At 47.8% G+C, this 21093-nt stretch overlaps 1 protein-coding gene across 4 annotated transcripts in view; it reads right to left on the bottom strand.

Moving 5' to 3' along the window:
- WDR7 (WD repeat domain 7) overlaps positions 1-21093 on the bottom strand; it is a 2460073-nt gene that overhangs the window by 1902749 nt on the left and 536231 nt on the right. For all 4 annotated transcript variants that reach the window (XM_069627029.1, XM_069627030.1, XM_069627031.1 and 1 more), the window contains one exon: positions 8748-8943. In XM_069627029.1, the coding sequence (XP_069483130.1) occupies positions 8748-8943 (196 nt within the window). The remainder of the gene's footprint in view (positions 1-8747; positions 8944-21093) is intronic.

Below are 21093 nucleotides of genomic sequence, written 5' to 3'. Positions count from 1 at the left end.
AATCCCAATTCCCCCAGCAAGATTAGAGAGAACAGGTATGCTTTTAAACAGGTCAATTGCTTTTAAATGTGGTTTAGTAATGTATGGAAAAATGCTAAAATGACTTTAATTCACTAAATGGATTCAGAACTAGTGAGAGTAGCTTTGGATAGGTTCAGGTCAACACTAGCAATGATTGTAGAATGATTAGCAGATGGAAAACGAAATTCAGAAGCTGCAAGCAAGGAACAGCTGTTTTTTTACATGGGGTGAAATTTAGCCAAATGCGAAATCCCGGCAACTTTTCCGCGTGCGGGAAACTCGATTGCGGAAAAACTTTAAGGATGTCGTTTTGGGTTTGTTTGAAAGCTGAGGATGTTAGCTTGAAAATGACATTTGAATTTCGTTTCTAGGACGTACGGTTCAAAGGTTCAAAAACAGAGGTTTTTGTGAAGGTATATTTTTCAGAAACAGGGTCGAGATTCAAAATGAAAGATGCGCTTTAAAGATTAGGAACCAAGATGGACTTATACTAAGGAGCTATGAAAGTACAAGATACCCCACGGGACAACCACCAGAACAGGGCGCCTTCCGCTTTGATTGCTGTGCGCCAGGACACTTGACTTTCTTCAGAAAATATCAGCGCACAGATGATTATCACTACAATTATCACAGACTATATAATGAGAAGAATTCAGGATGGACACAAGATTCTATAATGCAGTTCTGGATAGGTTGAAGTGGATTGAATAGGATTACTTTAAACTAAGAGATGACTATGGACAGTTATAGACTAAATACTCACTCCTACGGCTTTGGAATGGAAGAGGCCCGTCAAAGATCTGGTCAAGGGTTTGGCTGGGATTCGCTCGCCACCGGACAGGTCTCTTGGATTGGATCTGACGGGTTGGTTCTGGGTACAGCTCTGCTCTATGGATCTAGATCTTGGTTCTAGCACGAGGTTTTTAGCCAGAAGCAAAACAGCTCAGCCAGGCTGTTGGATTTTGTGGTGCCCCTTGGAAGTTTAGGGGTTAAATCAGGTTTGCAAGGTTTTTAAAGGCCTGCTGAAAAGGGTTCAGCTTTTTGGATTAGGCCTCTGCTTCAGGGTTCTAGAGTCTGGATCTGGAGTCTGGTTGTGGAGTCTGGATCTTCCTGCAGGGTGCTTTGCCAGTGGATGAGTGAAAAAGTGTGTGTGTGTGGGTCCTCAACAGTCCCTATTTATCCATTTTCCAAAGTGGGTGGGGAGGCTGATCGTCTATACCCAACCCTCTAAGGTTCTGATAGGTTAGAGAATTCTCTGTCCCCTGATGTGAGAAGGGAACAGTGTGTCATCATGTGTCAGTGATGCTGCCATTTACAGTCTAGAGAAGAACCTCCCCTTTGCTTTTACTTAGAAAATCTATTTTTCCCAAAAAACATATTTCCCATATGCACAACTTGTTCATAAGACATATTTACATGATAGATTAATTAAGGCAATTCTCTGTTAAAGTCTCATGTTCCTACGAGTTTCGGTTCACAAATGACAGTTTTTTCCCCGCTTTTGGTTGGTTACACAATTTTGGATCTGTACAATTTTTTACATATACATGCACATACCATCTGGTCATACTTCTGTAATTTTTCATGTTCCTAGCACAACCACAATAGCTACAATCTTAAAAACCTTTGTGGTTCAGTCTCAGAACAATGCACAGATTCCAGATTAGTTTTAAAATGTGAGCAAATTTTTCATTTTAATAATCTCTACGTTTCATATTTTTGTCAGTACCGTACCATTTGTTATAAGTCTTTTCCTTAAACATATATTTAGTCCAGTTTTAATCCACATTTTCAGTCTGGCCCATCTCCAAGATCTTGTCTGAGTCAGAGAGTCACATGGCCTTCTTCCTGCCAGGGCATTTTCTATTGACACCCCAAATTAGCATTTCCATTCAGCTCAAGGGAGCCCTTTGTCTGCACTCAGAGCAACAGGCCAGGGTGCCCCTCCCAGTTCCTTTTCACACCAGCCTGCTAGTTTCTTAGCAGAGCACAGGAGAACAGATTCCTTTGTTTAGGGAGGAGGTGTGGAATGTGTTTGAAGCCCAGTGTGGGGAAACCTTAACTTTTAAACACAATGTCTGAAATTGTCTTGTCCTAAAATATAACTTACATTTTTAACAAATACATCAACCAATTTCTTACTTCAAGCCTTTTTAGAATATAGTTTTGAATTGTATCCACCTCTTAGGCTTTTGATAGCAAGTCTTTCTTTGGCATAGTTTGAGTTCAATGTACAACTTTACACCAGACAGGTTTTAAATCGCCGGCTTCTGACAGAGGTGAGTAACGGTACTACACCCATTTGACAGATTTCTTCCAGCCCAACCATCCTCAAAAGTGGACTTTGTTCGGAAAATATATACTTCTGTGGACATTATATTTATGCAGATTCTCAAAGTAGAATGATGTTCACCACCCAACAAGGAGGTTGGATCTTTTTGTGTGATTTGTGAGCCATGATTTTTGCAATTTTGACAGCCAGGGAAAACGGATTTTTAAAACAGCTCTGTGTTTCTTTTGCAATGATTTTGCTCTCTGGGCAGCCAAATGATGGGTTTTGGCAGTGGTCTCCTGTGTTACCACTGACATAGGCAAAAGTGGATGGCGGCCTATTTCTTCAGATTTTTACTGCGCACTTTCTGGTGATTTTTAGCGAGCAGCATGCTTTCCGGTGGCCATTCTGATGTTTCTGCTGCAAGCAATGCACTGTAATGTTGCAGGGCTTGGACTAGTGGGTTGAAACAATTTGCAGGTCGCTTGTCGCAGTTTTTGTCCGCGTTTTCCCTTAACTGTGTGCTTATTGTTCCGCTTGTTTACCCGTTCCTGTCTGACTTGGCCCCATTTACAAAAAAGGAAAAAATATGAATATGAAAGGCTATCACCCCGTCCTCCCATAACCAGTTAAGCACTCACGGTGAGGCTCAGGCTGATTGCTTTTCTAATCCGAAGCCCCATGCAGCGTTCTGGAAGGGGCTGTCTGCAGCCACTTAATGACCTGCAAGTACTCCTTTCTTTTAGTACCAGCTCTCCCATTGTAGGTTGTGTGGAGGCATTTTGCATTGATGGGCTCTTCATATATGAGAGACCCTCTGAAAGCACATTACCTAGCCAAGAAGTAAACACAGAGTATTTACAGCAACATGTAGTTTAGTCATGATGGAAACAAGCATTGGCAATGACAATAGTTTGGGGTTTTGTGTAGGCATGGGAAAGGCCCTTGGTAGGCACTGCTGTCTTTAGTTGTATGAACTGTAGCAGGTGCACAATGGTGCAAGTACCTGGGCATCTAATGGCAGTGCCTGGCAAATGCCTGATAACGTTTACAAAAGCCAAAAACTGTTAACATGACTTCACTGAAGGACACACACAGTGCTTTTAACTTGGTTGGCTGAAGGCAGACCAGGTTAAGACATTTCTATTACACTAGTAGCATTTACAGCTCAAATTAAGTAATTGTTGAGTGCAAAGTTTAATGTTAAGGCTTGATTAAAGAGAGCTCAAAGAGCTCCCATGAGAAGGTGTTTTGGGCGGTGAGGGGCAAGAACAGGGTTGAGGATTAGCATGGCAATGGGAAGTCAGTGGGTGGGCTAGTGATTTACTAGAGGAGCAAGTCATGAGGGAGCCAATGACCAGAGGGGTGATGGACTATATGGTGAGCGACGAATCAAGGACCAGAGCAGCCAAGGATCCAAAAAGCCAATGTGAATTTATAAGTCGCACACATACAAGAAATTAAAATAGACACCAATTATTAGAAAATAAAATTTTAATAAATGCTTTTTGTTAACATATTATGTTTGTCCTCTCTGTATGTATTCTTTGCATTATAGTTATTTTTCAACTTCTGAGACCTTTTCACCTTGTTTTAGAGGTGCGCTTGTTTTTTCAGCTTATTTGGTTGGGAGTCAGCTTGCTTTGGGCTTGTTTTAAAGGAGCATTCAGCTTATTTTTTCCTTCTGACCTGGCAACAATTTTAAAGCTCAGTTTAAGCAGCTCCGAAGTCACAGCAAGAGGAATGTTCCCGTTCCCTTTAAGGGAAAACTATCATCACAGCTAGGCATCCAGGAATGCTGTTTCCATTTTTGTTTAGAGAAAAAAAAGACTTCAGGGAACCTTCCCTTTGAGTTTAAATGCAACCGGCCTTCTATAGGTCCAGTCGGGTGCTTTTATATTTGGAACCCGTATACTGGGATTATGTGTCACAGGTTGGTTTTAAGATTGGATGTCATGCGTTGCTCGCACGCACCATTTGTTACCGTGCCGCGTTGCTGGCGTTTGCATCCAGCGTGGCCGGGCCTCTTGGTGCACAGACCGCAGGAAATAAAAGTGGTCTGCATCATTTCGCATATGTGACCACGGCATCCTTTAAAGCTTCCCCAGCCTCGCTTTGGCTTCCCTACGGACATAAACGGAGACACTGAATAGCATCTGGTGCGTCTCAACGCTCTCCAGTTCCCTGGTGTTACTGGACCTGCTTCCTGCTTGTTTCCCAGCCTCCATTTTGTGAGCCCCTTGGCCCTGCATTTCTCCTTGTCCTGCTTTGGACTTCAGCTTGGCCCCTGTCTTCTGCCTGCTTGGGTTCTCTCTTTTGACTACTTCCTTTATTGTTGTTCCTTCCTATTTTGCCTAGAACTTCAGGTTTATCCTACTATACCTGGGGTCCAGTCTGACTCCCTGGACTCAAACTAACAGTTCTCCTGGTGCGTCCCTCTGCTTGCTGTTACACCTCCCAGTTCAGTGCTTGCACTGCCTCATCACCACGTTAATACTGGGGGCGAGTCTGTGAAGTTGTGGGTTCGGTTCAGCCCGTCTTGTGTGTTTCACTCCACAGCGGGATACTGAACTGGACATCTGGCATACACCTTACTGCATCCTAGAGTTATCCCAGAGGAAGAAACATACCTGACCATTCCAAAGACCTGCAAACGAGACCAGTACCTACAACATCCAGTATCTCAGGTACACTGCACTCGTGTGAAGCTGTGCTTGACACTATATGGAAAACTATATGGATCTCGCACACCGCCTCCTTTAAATCATTCAGGGGTATAGATACACCTGGACCCGCTAAAACTTTCCTGACTAATATTGATCTATTCCGCACAAACACAAGAATTAGGCATCAGAAGGTGATCTGTTTGGGTGATTTTAATGTTTGATATGATATCTGATATGATAGGTTACTTATAACTCACTTAATACCCAGAGGTTACCTACCTCGGGTAAAAGCTGACTTGGTACTTTAACTGCCCAGAAGTAAGTCTCTGACACAGAGGAATTTTGGTGTTGGCTATAAACTTGTATTCAAAAGTGCAAAAGGAAAAGAAACCTAATAAGAGTGGGTTCCCTGCTTAAACAGAAATAACTAGTGTCAGAATGTCCAAAGTAAAAAAACCACTGTCCAGTGTCAACATCCTAACTCTGTCCCTTACACACTTAAGCTAACTAAATCAAAAGTGAGGTCTTCTTCATCCAGAGGGGTGACTCCCTCCCCCTTGACAAAAGCCACTGCTTGGCTGTCAGAGAAATGTCTCTCTTTCCCCAGCCTTCCTCCGGCTTACAAATCAGTTGTTTGGGGTCCCAGATCCTCACCAGCTATTACGCTGAAGAGGAACAACCTGGATGCTTTCTCCAAGCAGGAGTCCCTTGCCCTGGGATGCAGGTCTGGCTCTCTCTCACCAAATGCTTCACTGACGAAACGTTGCCTGGATGCTCCCTTCTAGCTGTAAGTGTCCCCGACACTTGGGCGCAGACCTGGTTCCCTTGCACCAAGTGGTGCACTGAAAAAACATTGCCTGGATGCACTCCACAAGCTGTAGACTTGGTTCACTCTCCTGCCAAGCCTTAGTACAAGCCCCAGTACAATTTGGGTTTGAGCCCCAGACTCACCTTTCCGGCTTTTGCAACAAACTCCTGGAGCCACCCCCTGTGGCTTCCTGTGTACCTTGTGGCATGGCTTACGTGAATGCTGGCTCTCCCAAGGCACCTGGGCTCACTCGTGGTACTTCGGTGACCTTCCGCAGCTTCTTCCATCCCCCTGCAGCAGCTACGCAGGTTTCTTCTGTAAAGGGGCACCAGGTTCATGTGCTGGCCGGGAATACTGCGTTCTCCTGATGTGGTTGTCACTGGTCCCAAAGGGAGTCTCTCCTTCCATGAGATCCACCCACTGGGTACCACCCCCAGGCGGACTATCGGATAGCAGACTCACCCCCTTGGTCTCATGGGAAAGAGCTCTTCCTTCGGAAGCAGTGACATCATGGGAGTCATCACAGTACCAAAAAAAAACACTGCACTTGTCAGAGAAATTGCAGCTAGTAGTTCCTCCTCCACACTGTATCTCCAGAGGACACAGACGCTTTGCAGTTTATGGACTCAGGTTATGGAATACTTTATCTTGGGAGCTAAGAAGCCTGACAGAGCTAATACAGTTCTGAAAATCTCCACATACATTCATGTTTAAATAAACTACAGGAATAGATCCGTAGGCAGAACTCCTTAAATTTTTCTTTGGAATATGGAGTGGAACATGGAGTTAGGAACATCTGCACCCAGATGCAGTTGGGTCTGCTCAGTTTTGCACGATACAATTACTTAAAATCAAAACTTCATCACAGAGCACCAAGAGGAGGGTCTCAGTGGATTTCAAAATGGGAGATAAGTCATAACACCTCTGGCCATCCCAACGCACAAATCAACTCAAGTGCTGACCCGGCTTTTAGCCAATACCAGTCCTTGCTCCATAAACAGCCCGAGGTGCAAACTTATCACGCAAGGTCCACTCAGGGAGAGGAATGAGGGCCCTGTAAGCTTTGATAGTCTGGGCAGATAGTAGGAATTGGGGGAAGGTGACTGGAAGTGACTAGAGAGCAGGATGGAATTTGAGAGACGGTTTTGCTGGATGATATTGGAAGCAGGAAAGAGCCAGTTATTGAGGAGGCTGGAGGGGGAGAAAACAGTTAACATTTGGAGAGTAATTTTGAAGAGGGCGGGGAGAATTACAGTTATTGCCATTTGACGAGAATAAGGTTAGAGCGTTGGAACAGAGGCATGAGGAGAGGCTTATGGGCTAGAGGGAAAGATAAGAGTTGCATGCCCTGAGACAGAGAGGGACAGGTAACCAACTACAGGCCAGTGGAATCCAAGAACATGTTGGTCCAGGACAGCACGCAGAGATGGGTGGTGGAACAGATGGTGCAACTTCATGGAAGAGCAGGGAGGTTACAATAGGTCTAGTAAGAAGGGAGGTGCTGTGGACCATGACCGAAGGCCAGGAAGGTGGTCAGTGAACTGATACACAGACATGCCCCTCAACTCCTAGGGATGGACCGGTGGAAAAGGAACACCTCTACCTGTAATTGCAAGAGGACAAACTGACATTTTGCCAAAGCTGCACCATGTTCCCCTCAGAGGGTCAGTGCAACAGATTCTACAGAGGAAGGTTCGGGAACCTCAAAAACATGCAACCCAAAGCCAAAGACCAGGGTATTAACACAAACATCAAGCACAACCATGAGAGGTCAACTTCTTGGAACTGCCGTGAGTGACTTTTCCATTCTTTCCAAACCCTTTTGAGTTCCCCATTCTCACATTTTTTATTGTTTTCTTCAGTCTGAATGTGGAAAACCAAACAAAAAATGTATATTGCCTTGGTGTGTCCTAAATTAATACAGGGTTATACATTGAGGGGAGCCCAGTGCCATTTAACTCCTGCTTGGAGCCTAGCACAGCCTGGTTAGCTTGAGACTGACCGCTACTAGGAGTCACCTTTGGCTCCCCAGGCCAAATGACACATAATTAACAGACCCATATGAATTCATACCCATATGAATTTAACTGTTTATTTTGAATAAGCTATACATAAAACATTAGGACACATTTATATAACATTCAAAGCATGATGGGTCATAAATAAGGAAGAAAAACATACAATTGCATCTTATGTGGAACTTAGATTTGCAGAATGCTATGCACCAGCTCCTGGTTCTTCAGTGGTAGATCCCTGGTCACTGGTGAATGCTGGATACTCAGGATCTGGTTTTAGCTCCTGCATATCAAATCTCAACTTTGGTCTCAGTACATCTGGCTTCTGGGAAGCAGCCTGGAGAGCAGGCGGCAAAGGCAGCAGGGGCTGGTACAGGAAAGTGAGGGCTCGGGGAGAGCGCACATCAGGAGGTTGGTGCTGGGAGGGAGGGGAGAGGAGAGGGGGGCATCAAAATTGACAGGGGAAAGGTTGGAGGAATAAGACCAACTTTGCATGTGGCGGCCTTCATGGGTGGCCAACCGTAGCGTTGGTCTTATGTTTGGAGTCTTCAGACCAAGATCTGCCCTAAACCTATGTTGAGTTGTTTATTCCATCTCATCCCACATACCTGGTCCACATTGGTTCAGCTTAAGTCTATTAGCTCCAGCCCAGCCTCAGTGAGATGTTTTACGAGATTTGTTTGCCTATTTGCATAGAATGTTATTGAAATAAGATATTGATATTGCATGAACATTTTCAAAACAGAAAGCGAAGCATAGAGTAGTACTAACTATTTAAATTTATGAACAGCAACAGAGTCCTATATGGAGCCTTGTTTGGGGCCAATTACTGTCAGATAATGCTACGGGCAAATCTTTTCAAATACATGTGGCTGGCTGTGCTGTGCCAGTAGAACGATGTTACAAATATAGAGGAGACTGAAAAACACTTAATAGTTTCCCATCATTCTAATTGGCCATCTTACCAGTATCCATTTGCCAGACATACACAGAGCCGTCGGAACATCCTACTACCAGGTAATCGTCTGATGGCCGCCACTTTATAACTTGGATAGGAAAGAGATGCCGAGAAGCTAGCATGATGCATTTCCGCTCCCGCAGGCTTAGAAGTCCCACAGAATGATCACTGGCTACTGAACAAATGCAATGCTGGACCCTTGCCTGGAAGAAAAATAAATCACAAGAAATAAAGGCTATTGTGAAATACAGTGTGATGTTTCTTTCAAGTTCGACAAAGAATAGCATTTTACTTGTTTCTGTCAAAACAACAAAAAAATGATTTCCATCAAAACCAATTGTGCTATTAAAAGATAAGAATGTGTTTTAACTCAGGTCTTTGTAAAAAGTCCCGGTAATCAAGATTTGACCCCATCAAGATTAATAAGCAGTCTTCATTCTACAAGTGACTGCGTATCAGCCAGTCTAAGAAAGTGTGAGGTACTAGCTATTAATGCACCCTCTAACCACTGAAACTTACTTCTGGCCAAAGTCACCTCGACATAACCCATTGAGGTGGTGTCACAAGGAAGGTTTAAAATGACAGTACTACAGGCAGATTATTTGACAAGGCTTTCAGGCATTTTTTGAGGTTCCATTTGAAGAGCAGAATTTGGTATACAGCACACGTCGGATGTGCAAGCACTGGCATGGAATAAGAACTGGAGCCTAACAGAAATCCTTCAGCAAACAGGTAACACACAATATTGAGCATCCATTCCGAGCAAGTATGCCGAAAGCAGTGAAAGAAATCAACTTTTAAAAGGGGGAACGGAACATGGGATTTGCGGTCCGCCTGTACACTGCTGCCTGGTCCCGACATGGCTGACAGGCAGCTTGTAATTTCGGACTACAGGCCAGGTCCCATTATTTATTTATTTGCTTGCTTGCTTGTTAGGCGCTTATGCAAAAAGAATATACTGTTTTAAAGCACCCACAGGGCAGGAAGTGAGGGTGGCCAATACAATTACAACACAATATTAAGAGCAGAGGGGAAATGACAAACCTCCTATGCCTTCTGAGTATTCAGAACGTGCAAGTGCAGAAAGGAAGAAGGGGTAAGTCTGGGGCGACCAAGCTCGAGGGTGAGCCATGGACGAAGTGCTAGGAATGTTGAGTGCTACACTGCGTGGTCCGCGGGTGGTGTAAGTGCGAGTCTCCAGGACATACTGTGTGCAGATGCAAAGTGCTGTGGATAGATAAGAGCTGGGGAGAATTTATGTGGGAGGTCAAGGACACCAAAACAGCAACTTTGAGATTAGTAGAGGAGTGAAGGAGGAGGAAAAGAGGAAAGTCTTAAGTAGCTTCTGGAATTTGAGAAGATCCAAGGCGCAGAAAACAGTGGTCAAGCCAGCGGATATGAAACTTAGTTCACTTAAAAGGACATGGAGTCATCAATAGCATGAGAACAGGAACCCTCAGTCATCACCGCAGATCACCCCATACAGACCACAGTAAAGACTTTACAAAGAAAGAAGAATCCATTTTATTTATTTCAATCAAATTACATTAAAAAGTTATTAAATCATTTGAAATTCACACGAGGAATTAACATACAGAAATATAAAGTGCAATGTGCAATAAAAAGTGCTAGTCACAAAAGGAGGTTATGGACAATTCAATGTCTCATGGCCAAACAGGGGAAGAATGACAATAATCCCTCAGGTGAATATTTAGTTGCCAAAATAAGCATTATAAATTGGGGAAAAAAATGCAATCTCACCAACGGAAAGAGCCAAGACAACTGGGCCAAAGTGGATATAGCAATTGAATTCAGTTAATAAATTGATAAGCTCAACCCATCACATGGGCGAAAGAAAAAATGGAACAGTAATTTAGTCCTAAATAAAGCAGCCCAATAGTGTGAAAACACTACAAAAAACCTCACAATCATAAAACCCTGCACACAAAGTCTACCATAGGATGCTGTACGTACCGCCTGTTAAAGGTCACTACAAATGTGGATCATGCTCAGTATGCTGCCTAACGAATAACATGAAATCCATCGACCTCAACGGTAAGAACTGGAATTTCGAATCCTTTACCAATTGTAAGAGCAAATAGCCAGTGTATGGAATCCAATGCCCTTGCAAACTATTATACATCGGCAAATGCAAGAGAGAAGTAAGATAGCGCATATGCGAACTTCGCTCATGCATCAAAAATGCCATCCCTGACAAACCAATGGTGGCCCATTTCCAAGAGAAACACCACACCCACAATGACATCATCTGCTTTGTTTTACAAACAGCCAAAAAGCCTTTTAGAGGTGGCGACAGAGATCTCTCACTTCGCAAACTAGAGCAACAATGGATCTTCCGACTCAATTCAGTCAAACAAGGCCTGAATGTGGCAATCAAATAGAATCTGTTCTTCAAATAACTCCAATTAATGCTACCACCAGATCCTTCAAATACATGTGCCTTCAATCACTCATACTTTATCATCAGTTTACTCGCCCACTAACTTACCAGACACCAACATCCCCTTGGTTTACCACCAGCAGCAACCCCCACAGAAATGAGGTTTGTCCTATATCGACTGACAATTACAGTGGTACACAATACGTATCCACATGTTTTCTTCAATAAATCTTGTATTGATGAAGAGTGTTAACATGAGATCATTTTGTTGACATACACGTAACCTTATGTCCTTTCTGAATGGCGTACATGTTAAAAATACAGGGTGTCTTTCCTCAACATTTCTGTTTTTATGGTAAAAAAACAGGATGTTTTAAACACATTGCCAACGTGTTTCCAAATATGTATCCACATGCGATCTTCACTATTTTATTGATGAAGAGAGTCAACATGAGATCAATTTGTTTGAAATACACGTAACCCTATGTCCTATATGTATTGCATACATGTTAAAAATACGGGGGGTCCTCAACATTTCTGTTTTTATGGTCAAACAACTGGATGTTTAAACACGTTGCCAAAGTGTTTCCAAATATGTTCCTTAACCATGAATGCAAAGGTATGAATTCATTCACCAAGCTACGAGCATTTTTTTACTTTTTGAATGCAACTGTAGTGTAATTATGCGGTATCATCCCGCTGTCCCAGATTTGTATCCACGCCCCTCGGCGCCCAGACGTGCTTCTGCGCACCTATCAGGAGCCCACACACGAGCCCAACAGCTTTTTTCGCACGGAACTAGTGTCCCGCACCAGTATCTTACCGCGTATGCACTATTCGATTAATCGCGCAGCCGCACACTCAGCTAGTGTCCCCAGCAAATTCCCCAACGCACACGTGCTAGCTCCACAGTAAGTGTACTTCCCTACTCCCTCGTTCAGGCGGCACTACAGCTCCCTGCTACATTGCGCTTCATCAGAATGAACCTTAACTCAGTTTCAAAATGAACAAGTTACTTACCTCCAACTGTTGTTCTCCAGCATGGGTCTAGCATGGATTCACATGCTCATGAATATTCCCCGTCGTCCGGCTGGGAATCTTCGATAAAGAAAAAATCAGTTTCAGTTTCGTTTCTGAACTGTCTTTCTACTAATAACCAATCACTGGTCTCTGAGTCATACTGCCCCCAGCCAATGACTGCCCTCTACCTAAGCCCCTCCTCTGGCAGCCATCAGATTTGGTAGCATGTAAAGTGGCAGTAGGACCAAGAGAAGAGCCGCAGAGGGGCAGTCGGGAGGGTTCGCATGTGAATCCATGCCAGACCCATGCTAGAGAACAACAGTTACAGGTAAGTAACTTGTTCCTTCTCCAGCATGGGGTCTGGCATGGATTCACATGCTCATGAATATAAGAATACATAGCAGCACACACATGCACAACCACGGGAGGTGGCAAAAGGCTCAACATTAAGCATTACATAAAGTCAACATTAAGCAACTCTTACCTCCTTCACCAGGCCCACCTTAGACGAACAGGTTGCACAGCACTGCTTGGCCGACTCTGGACTCCTCCCTGGAATCCCGGTCGACGCAGTAGAATCTCATGAAGGTGTGCATCGACCTCCACGTAGCAGCCCTGCAGCTGTCCAGCAGGGACACACCAGACAAGAACGCTGTAGTAGCAGCGATCGCTTTGGTCGAATGGGCTGTCGGACGGCCGGGCAATGGTCGGTTGGCCGACCGATGACGGTGCATGATGCAGCCGGCGAGCCATCTGGAAATTGAAGCCTTTGAGAGAGCCTTCCCTTGGTTCACAGGTCCAAAGTTCACAAATAGCTGTGATGTCTTCTGAAAACTCTTTGCACTCGCTGGATGTAGCTAGAGCGCTCAAGTTCTACGTGGACCTTAAAAAGTTCTCTCGGCCGGCGACAAAGGCGACGGAAAGAAAACTGGCAACACCAAAGGCTCGTTAAGATGGAAGTCCTACGGCACCTTGGGCATGAAAGAGGGGTGCGTCCTCAGCACCACCCTCGTATCGTGAAAAGTCAAGTATGGAGGCTTGCAGGATAGGGCCTGAATCTCTCACACGCGTCATGCGGAGGTGATGGCCACAAGGAACGCTGTCTTCCATGACAGGAACTTCAACAGAGCGGAATGCAAAGGCTCGAATGGCGGTCCCATGAGCCTGGTCAGCACCACATTGAGCTCCCACGCCGGGGTGGAGCCTTCACTGGCGGGAACGATCGGAACAGTCCCTTCATAAATTCCTTCACCAGTCGATGAGACCACAAGGACGGCCGTCCTGTAGTTCTGGTGTATCGGGAGATCGCTGCCAGAGGTATCTTGATGGAAGCGTGAGCTAGTCTAGCCTTGGCCAGCGACAGTAGGTATGGTAGCACTTGAGGTGCCGTAATCCGTAGAGGGTTAATCTTCTGTGCACGGCACCAGACAGAGAACCTCTTCCACTTATGTCCATAGCACTTGAGAGTTGAGGACGCCCTGGCCTTTGCAAGAACCTCTCTGCAGTCTGCCGGGATATCGTACCCTCCAAACTCTAGTGCTGGAGGAGCCAGGCCTGCAAGTTCAGCGACTGTGGGTCGTGATGAAGAATGGCGCCTCCTTCTCTGGAGAGAAGATCTGCGTCCGTCGGCAGCTTGACTGGTGGGGACGTTGACAAGTCCAGAAGGTCCGGGAACCAGATCTGTCTCGGCCACGCCGGTGCGACGAGGATCATCCTGCACCAGGACCTCTTGAGTTGGTTGATGAGACGGAGCAGCAACGGCAACGGAGGGAACACATACAGGAACAGGCCGTCCCAGGGGAACGAGAAAGCATCGCCCATGCTCCCTGGCTGGGGAAACCTGCTGGTGAACTTCTGGCACTTGGAGTTCGTCGCTGTCGCGAACAGGTCGATCTGGTGTTTGGCCCAACGTCGGAAGAGCCGATCCACCTGATCCTGGCGTAGTTGCCACTCGTGGCACGAGCGTAGCTCCCTGCAGAGTGAGTCGGCAATGGTGTTTTTTATTCCTGCCAGGTAGAAGGGAACCAGAAACATCCCCTGGGCGACAGCCCAGTGCCACAGATCCTGGGCCTCCTTGGACAGGGCTGGGGATCTGGTACCTCCCTGTTTCCGGATGTAGAACATTGTTGTGGTGTCGTCGGTGAAAATCCTCACCACCTTGCCCTTGAGGGACGGGAGGAACGATCTGAGGGCCCAGAACACGGCTCGGAGCTCCAGGATGTTGATGTGAAGAGACTTCTCCTCCGGGAGCCAAAGGCCTCTTGCGTGGAGATCTCCGGTGTGAGCACCTCATCCCTCCAGGGAGGCGTCCGTCGTCACCGTCTCCTGATACGCTGGGGTCTGAAAGTCTGTGCCTGCCGTGAGGTCCGCACGGGTGCCCCACCACTGAACCGCCTGACGGAAAACCTCATTGACCGGGATCCTGTCTTCGAAGCTGCCCGCCGCCTGCATCCAGCGGGCGTCGAGGAACTCTTATAGCAGATGCATCCGTGGTCTGCTAAGGCGCACTAGGTAGATGCATGAGGACATCAGCCCGAGGAGGGACTTGATGGACCTCACCCTGGCCATGTCCGTGGCTAGCAGGCGCTGCACCTTGCCCTAAATGGCCTTCGTCCTCTCCTCCGACGGAGACGCCAATCGCTCCACTGTGTCGAGCTTCGCTCCCAGAAACAGTGCCACCTGCGACGGAACCAGGTGGGATTTGGGGTAGTTGATGGTGAATCCCAGCTCCGTGAGTAGGCGGACGGTCCCCGCTGTGTGCTCGACGGAGAGTTCTCTTGTCTTTGCACAGATGAGCAAGTCGTCCAGGTAGGGGTAGATGTGGATCCCCTGCAGGCGCAGCCACGCCGCCACTGGTGTTAGGCACTTGGTAAACACCCTGGGTGCCGACTTCAATCCGAACGGCAGAGCTCTGAATTGGTAGTGACGTCCCTGGACTACAAATCTGAGGAACTTTCGCTGTCCTTTTAGAATGGGGATGTGGAAGTAAGCATCCTCCAGGTCCAACGACAATAGGAAGTCGCCCTCCTCCAGCTGTCCCAGCACGTGCTGGAGGGTGACCATCCTGAACTTCTGTGCCTTGATGAACTTGTTTAGCCGACGTAGGTCCGGGATGGGGCGCCATCTGCCTGTCTTCTTTCTGACGAGGAAGTATCTTGAGTATACTCTGGAGCCCCGGAGCCTCTTGGGGACGGGCTCGATGGCACCTTTCTTCAGCATCGCCCTTATCTCCAACAGCAGTTGAGGGACGTGATTCTCCTTCCTGGCCATGGGAGGAATGCGGGGACACTTCAGTAATTCTAGCGAGTGCCCGTGGGCCAGGGTATCCAGCACCCAACGGTCGGTGGAGATGGACTCCCACACGCTGACGAACTTCGTAAGCCGACCTCCAACCAGGGTGCTTCGGTGGGGGCCCGACGCTACGGCCGGTTCAGTCTTGTTTGGAAGTGGCCTTGCCGCCTTGGCCTCCTTGACGACGGCGGCGAGATCCTCCTTGTTTGCCGCGACCTCTGTAGGCCTCCTGGGACGAGGAGCGGGCCGCCTGGCGGTACGTAGAGGAGCCACCGCTGGATCCCTTGGAGGCCCCTTGTCTGCCTCCGGTGCTCTGAAAGGGCCGTCGTCGTTGCAGGACTCCCAGGGCTCGGGCCGTCTCAGTGTCGGTCTTGATGGCCTGGAGTGACTCATCTACCCCCTTTCCAAAAAGATTGCTGCCGTCGAACGGCATGTCCAACACCCTGGTCTGAATGTCCTGACGGAAATCCGTCGCCTTGAGTCATCCTCGTCGTCGAAGGCAAACACTGTTGCCTAACTGGCAAAATCCGGTGTCGGCATTGTCCGTTGCCACCTTTATGGCGTGGTCCGACGCCACCTCACCTTCTTGCAGAATCTCTAGGACCTCCGCCCTCTTGTCGTCTGGTAGGAAGTCCAGCAGGGGAGCTATCTTGTACCAAAGCTCCCTGTTGTAACGGGCCACAATCGCTAAGGCGTTGGCCGCCTTAATTGTCATCACTGCCGACGAGATGACCCGTTGCCCCATGGCGTCCAATTTCTTTCCCTTGTCATACGGTGGGGAAGTGGAGGTTGAAGCCGCCGCACATGCCGCTTTCTTCTTGGCCGCTGCTGAGACGACCGAATCCGGCGTAGGCTGGGCCCTGAGGCACAAGGGGGCAGCATCGGGGACCCGGTTCTTCTTCTCGTACTGGTCCCTCTTGGCGGGCGTTGTGGAAGGGTTCTTCAGGAAGGTAAGTCCCTCATCCCAGATATCGGCGAGTAACGGTACCGCGAGGACCGTCTTTCTCTTCGCCTCCCGTCGCTGGTAGAAGAAGCCTTCCTTCTTCTGTTCCTCCGGGTAGAGCTGGAAGAGCTCGGATGCCCTGGCGATCATGGCGTGGAAAGAGCCAATTTCGTCGGGCGGAGAAGCCTGAAGGGGTGGTGATGGAAGGTCCGTCCCGTCGTCACCACCGTTGTCATCCGTCCCCATCGCAGTATCCGTTGCCGTGATATCTCGGGGGTCCGGCGAGGGAGATGAGGGCTCCACAGGCCTTGTGGGTACGAAGGGCGCGGCGGGGTGGACTCTCCTCCGCTTGTTCAGAGGGCTTCCCGATGGTCCTGGTTCTGGATCCTCCGCTGGGGCTCGTGGTAATCTCGTCCTTATTTCAGTGCATAAGGATTGGATTGCCAACAAAATGGCCGCCGAGCTGTACTGAGGCTCGGGCAATGGCTGCGACGGGCGGGATGGCTGCTCCTCCACTGGGCCTTCGTCGTCGCCCTCATCGCTTTCTTCGATCACATCAGCAGGATCTCTCCCGTGGGATCGTACCTCCTCGAACCTCTCTTCGAGGCCCTTCATGGCTTCCACCAGCTCCTCCTCAGAGGCTGAATCCGTGTCCGTAATGGCCACCGGTCCCCCCCCCCCCATCTTTTTCCACAGGGGTCTTCACGGGGGTCTTGTCGATGGGTTGGAAAGAGGATTCCCTCCGCGGTGGCAGGGAAACTCTGGGCCCCGAGGTTGCCTCCACTGGCGTGGACTCCGCCGGCTTCGCCAGGGCCGCTGCGACTCCCTCGATAGAGGCCTTCGCCGGTTGGATCAGGGCCTTCACCACCTTAGGTGCGCCCTGGGCCTTCACCCTGGGGGGGAGGGTCACCACCTCGCTCCCCCTCGGCTCCCTTCGAGATCGACCGGGGCCTCTCCAGAAGCTTACCCGGGTTCTCGGATTTCCTCTTCCCCGAACCAGAGCGTTGGCTCGTGGTTAATGGTGCCGAGGAAGGCGCGCCCTGCCTGGCAGCCGACGAGCCCGACCGTTCGGTGCTCCGGGTGCCTGCCGACTCGTGGTGCTTAGCCTTCTGTTGGGCCCCCGTCGCCGGGGCGCCCTCACAGGACTTAGAAGACCACTAGGACCTTTTCTTCTTCTCACCTGCTGGGCCCTTCTCCAGCCAGCTGGCGAGGCGGGTACGACGATCCCTCATTGTCCGTTCCGATAGGTTCTTGCAGAACGCACAGTCCTTCTCCACAAGCGTCTTGTCCTCATGAAGGCAGTAGAGACATCTAGAATGCTCGTCCTCCTTGAAAACATTCTGTAACCCGCATCCAGAAGGATTCCTGAACAGCTTGGATCCGGGCATCGAGCTTCCCTTGTCCTGGGCCATGTCCAAGGTAGGCCTCGGATCTTCTGGAATCCTCCAAGAAGCGTAACTCGACGAAAACTTCACCCTTGAAGGGCGTAGAAAATTCCGAAACGGGTCCCAGTTGATCGGAAGTAGAACGGTGGAGCTTGAGGCTCGATTTAACCGAAAAATGAGAAAATCTCTTTGAAAAAAGCGTGAAAACGCAGTAAAAGCTCGAGAGCTATAGCACGAGGACTCCCAACACTTGAACGTGCGGTACAAATCTGAAGATGGCTGCCAGAGGAGGGGCTTAGGTATAGGGCAGTCATTGGCTGGGGGCAGTATGACCCAGAGACCAGTGATTGGTTATTAGTAGAAAGACAGTTCAGAAACGAAACTGAAACTGATTTTTTCTTTACCGAGGATTCCCAGCCTGACGGGGAATATTCATGAGCATGTGAATCCATGCCAGGCCCCATGCTGAAGAAGTAGACAACGTAAACAAAAATATTTTAAACAGGAATTCATTTTCTATATGATTGCCTCTGCGTAGTACAGATATCAAAAGGGTAGCACAGGCCAATAGCTCTCTTCAGTTGGTGAATACAATACTCGAGGCCGTTCTAAAAGCTCTGGTGGAAAAATGGAAGATGGTGCAAAATAAATGGAAAGTGTGAGGCGGTGGTGAAAAAGGAGGCAGTTCCTAGCTATATTAAGTAAGGAGTATGTTGCTTACCTGTAACTTCTGTCCTCCAGCATTGGTATCTTTCATCGATTCACATGCTTTTAATATTCCCCGCCGGCAGGCTGGGAATCCTCGTTAACATTTTATTATAGCTTATAATAGAACTTTTAGGCCCACTTTAGTAGCCCATTCAGATTTTAAGATTACCTTGTTTTTCTCAAACCATAAATATGGACGTCCCTTTAAGTGCCAAGGACGAGGTATCTCGTCCTTGGGATTACCTCCCCAGTGCCAAGGACGAGATAGCTCGTCCTTGGCACTTAAGGGGTTAATGAAGGAGAAAATGTTAGAAGGCTTTGCATGGTGAAATACTGAAATCACCAAAAAAGGCCTTGGCACTAGGGGGGAAAACCCATGGCAGTTAAAAGGTTAACGGATAGTGCAAGTAGTTCCGACACCCATCGGAAGGATGTGATTGCTACTAGAAAAGCAGTCTTCCAGGACACAAACATTTTGTCCTCAGTAGCCATGGGTTGGAATGGGGGCTTCATGAGGGCTGAGATCACAGTGTGTAAGCTACACCGAGGTGGTATTTTCTTCTGAGGGGGGACAAGTGCTAGATAGACCCCTCATGAAGTGTTTAACGATGCAGGCTCCAAAGATGGGAGCCTTTCCTTGCTTCCTGGTTTATCTAGAGATAGCTGCTAGATGCACTTTGATGGATGAGTCAGAGAAACCGTCTTTTGCTAATTGTTAAAGGTATGGTAGGATTTGGTGAGGTTCCACGTCTAACAGATCTACTTGTTGTTGGGAGCACCAAGTGCAAAATCTATTTGGCTTGTACACACATGACTTGTTGGTGGACTCCGCTCTGGCAGCCTATAGGATGTTTCTGCACTCTTGCATGAGTGGGACATGTCCGAACTCTTTGAAGTCAGAAGCCAAGCCTTTAAGTTGAGTACCATGGGTTGCGGTGTATCACCTGTTGGTTGCACATAGTCAACAGGTCAGGGTCTTGACCAAGAGCAATTGGACGGTCTTGGGACAGGTGAAGTTCAGAGAATCACGGTTGTCTCACCTATGTTGCAGCTTTGAGAATGACCGTGCACTTGTATGTTGCAATCATTTGCAGGACTTTGCGTATGACTGGCGTTGGGGGAAATTATAAGTTACTCACCATAGTGACTAACGTACTCTTATTCCATAGTCCCCTTTCCTCCATACTGTATGGGCGTCCCTTCCAAGGGACGGGAGACAGAACCTTTTTCATCAGAAAAAAATGTTATGTTACATATGCCAGGGAACACGTAGACTAACTTAATGGTTTTTATTAAGTTAAGTACATATAAAGACATCCAGCATAACCAACATTTCACCAACATGAACTGCATAAAAGCTAACTGACAAACATAGAACACTTATGACAGTAAACATCTACCTCATAGATATCAGAAAGTTTATGTCATCTAATGACACTGAACTCCAACAAAGACCTAGCTGCTCTCCAGCATTATAGGACATACAGTAAATACATTAAAGCTTTAACCATAACACAAACCTTCTTCCCCTTTAAATTGAGAGGCGCGCAGAGGCGCCGCCCAGGGAGCATGCGCTGCCCTGACTCAGCCCTCTGACGCCACTCCTCAGTCCCCATTGACGCATCGACCATAGATTTTTTTTTTTTAAACTCTTTTTTATTGACTTGACAGCACAACAACAACCAGAGGGGGCCACATGGCACCAGCGCTAAATGTAAATCAAACTTAGTAATCCACAGTGCATATTTCGTAAATATAGCATATCGATGAAAAGCAATACACAAAGTATTAATACATACACCATAACATGTCGCAATTCAAGGGGAACCACCTGGGGAAGCAGACGGGGAAATAGACGGCGAGGTCATGGCAGCAATATAGTCTCGGAACTTCGGCCAGATGTCCCTCGGCCTGGAGTGGGAATGCTGCATGGCACTCCAGGACTGCTCAGTGTCGTGAGCCCATGTGACCGATCTGACCCATTGAGCATAAGTAGGTGGACTAGGGCGGAGCCAACAGAGTAGTATACAGCGAACTGCCAGTAGCACGCAGAGGCCTGCCAGTTTCTTACCATCATGGGGTAACTGCGGGAGATCATGGAATAGGCAATGCAGTGGGGTGGGGGTGATTGGGTGTCCCAGAATGTCCGACAATGTAGAACAAATGTCCAGCCAGAATTGGGACAGACGGGGACAAAGCCACAACATGTGTATATAGGAGGCTTGATCTGCGCCGCACCTAGGACAAGTGGGGGGGTTGGCTTGAAACATGTGGTGGAGCCTCATGGGTGTATGATGATACCTGTGTAAAATTTTAAACTGAATGAGTTTAAATTTAGTGTTGTAGGAGACCTCATGGGTACGGGCACACATCTGAGCCCACCTCTCGTCGGTGATCTCAGTACCAAGGTCCTCCCCCCATCTGTGTCTCAGCTCGGCAAAGTGGGGGGCCGCTCTAGTCTGCAATAGGGAATAGAGCCTCGACACCTTACCTCTAAAGGAGAGATAGGAGCAAAGCTCCTCAACTATGGGTTCATCAGTGGGCAAGGCGGGGAAGTCCGAGTATCTGGACTTGAGATGTGCTCGGAGTGAAGAGTACTGTAGCC

The sequence above is a fragment of the Ambystoma mexicanum genome, chromosome 6p (assembly GCF_040938575.1).
Source record: "Ambystoma mexicanum isolate Mex_15411 chromosome 6p, UKY_AmexF1_1, whole genome shotgun sequence".
NCBI classification, from domain to species: domain Eukaryota; kingdom Metazoa; phylum Chordata; class Amphibia; order Caudata; family Ambystomatidae; genus Ambystoma; species Ambystoma mexicanum.
This window is presented reverse-complemented; position numbering and strand designations above follow the sequence as displayed.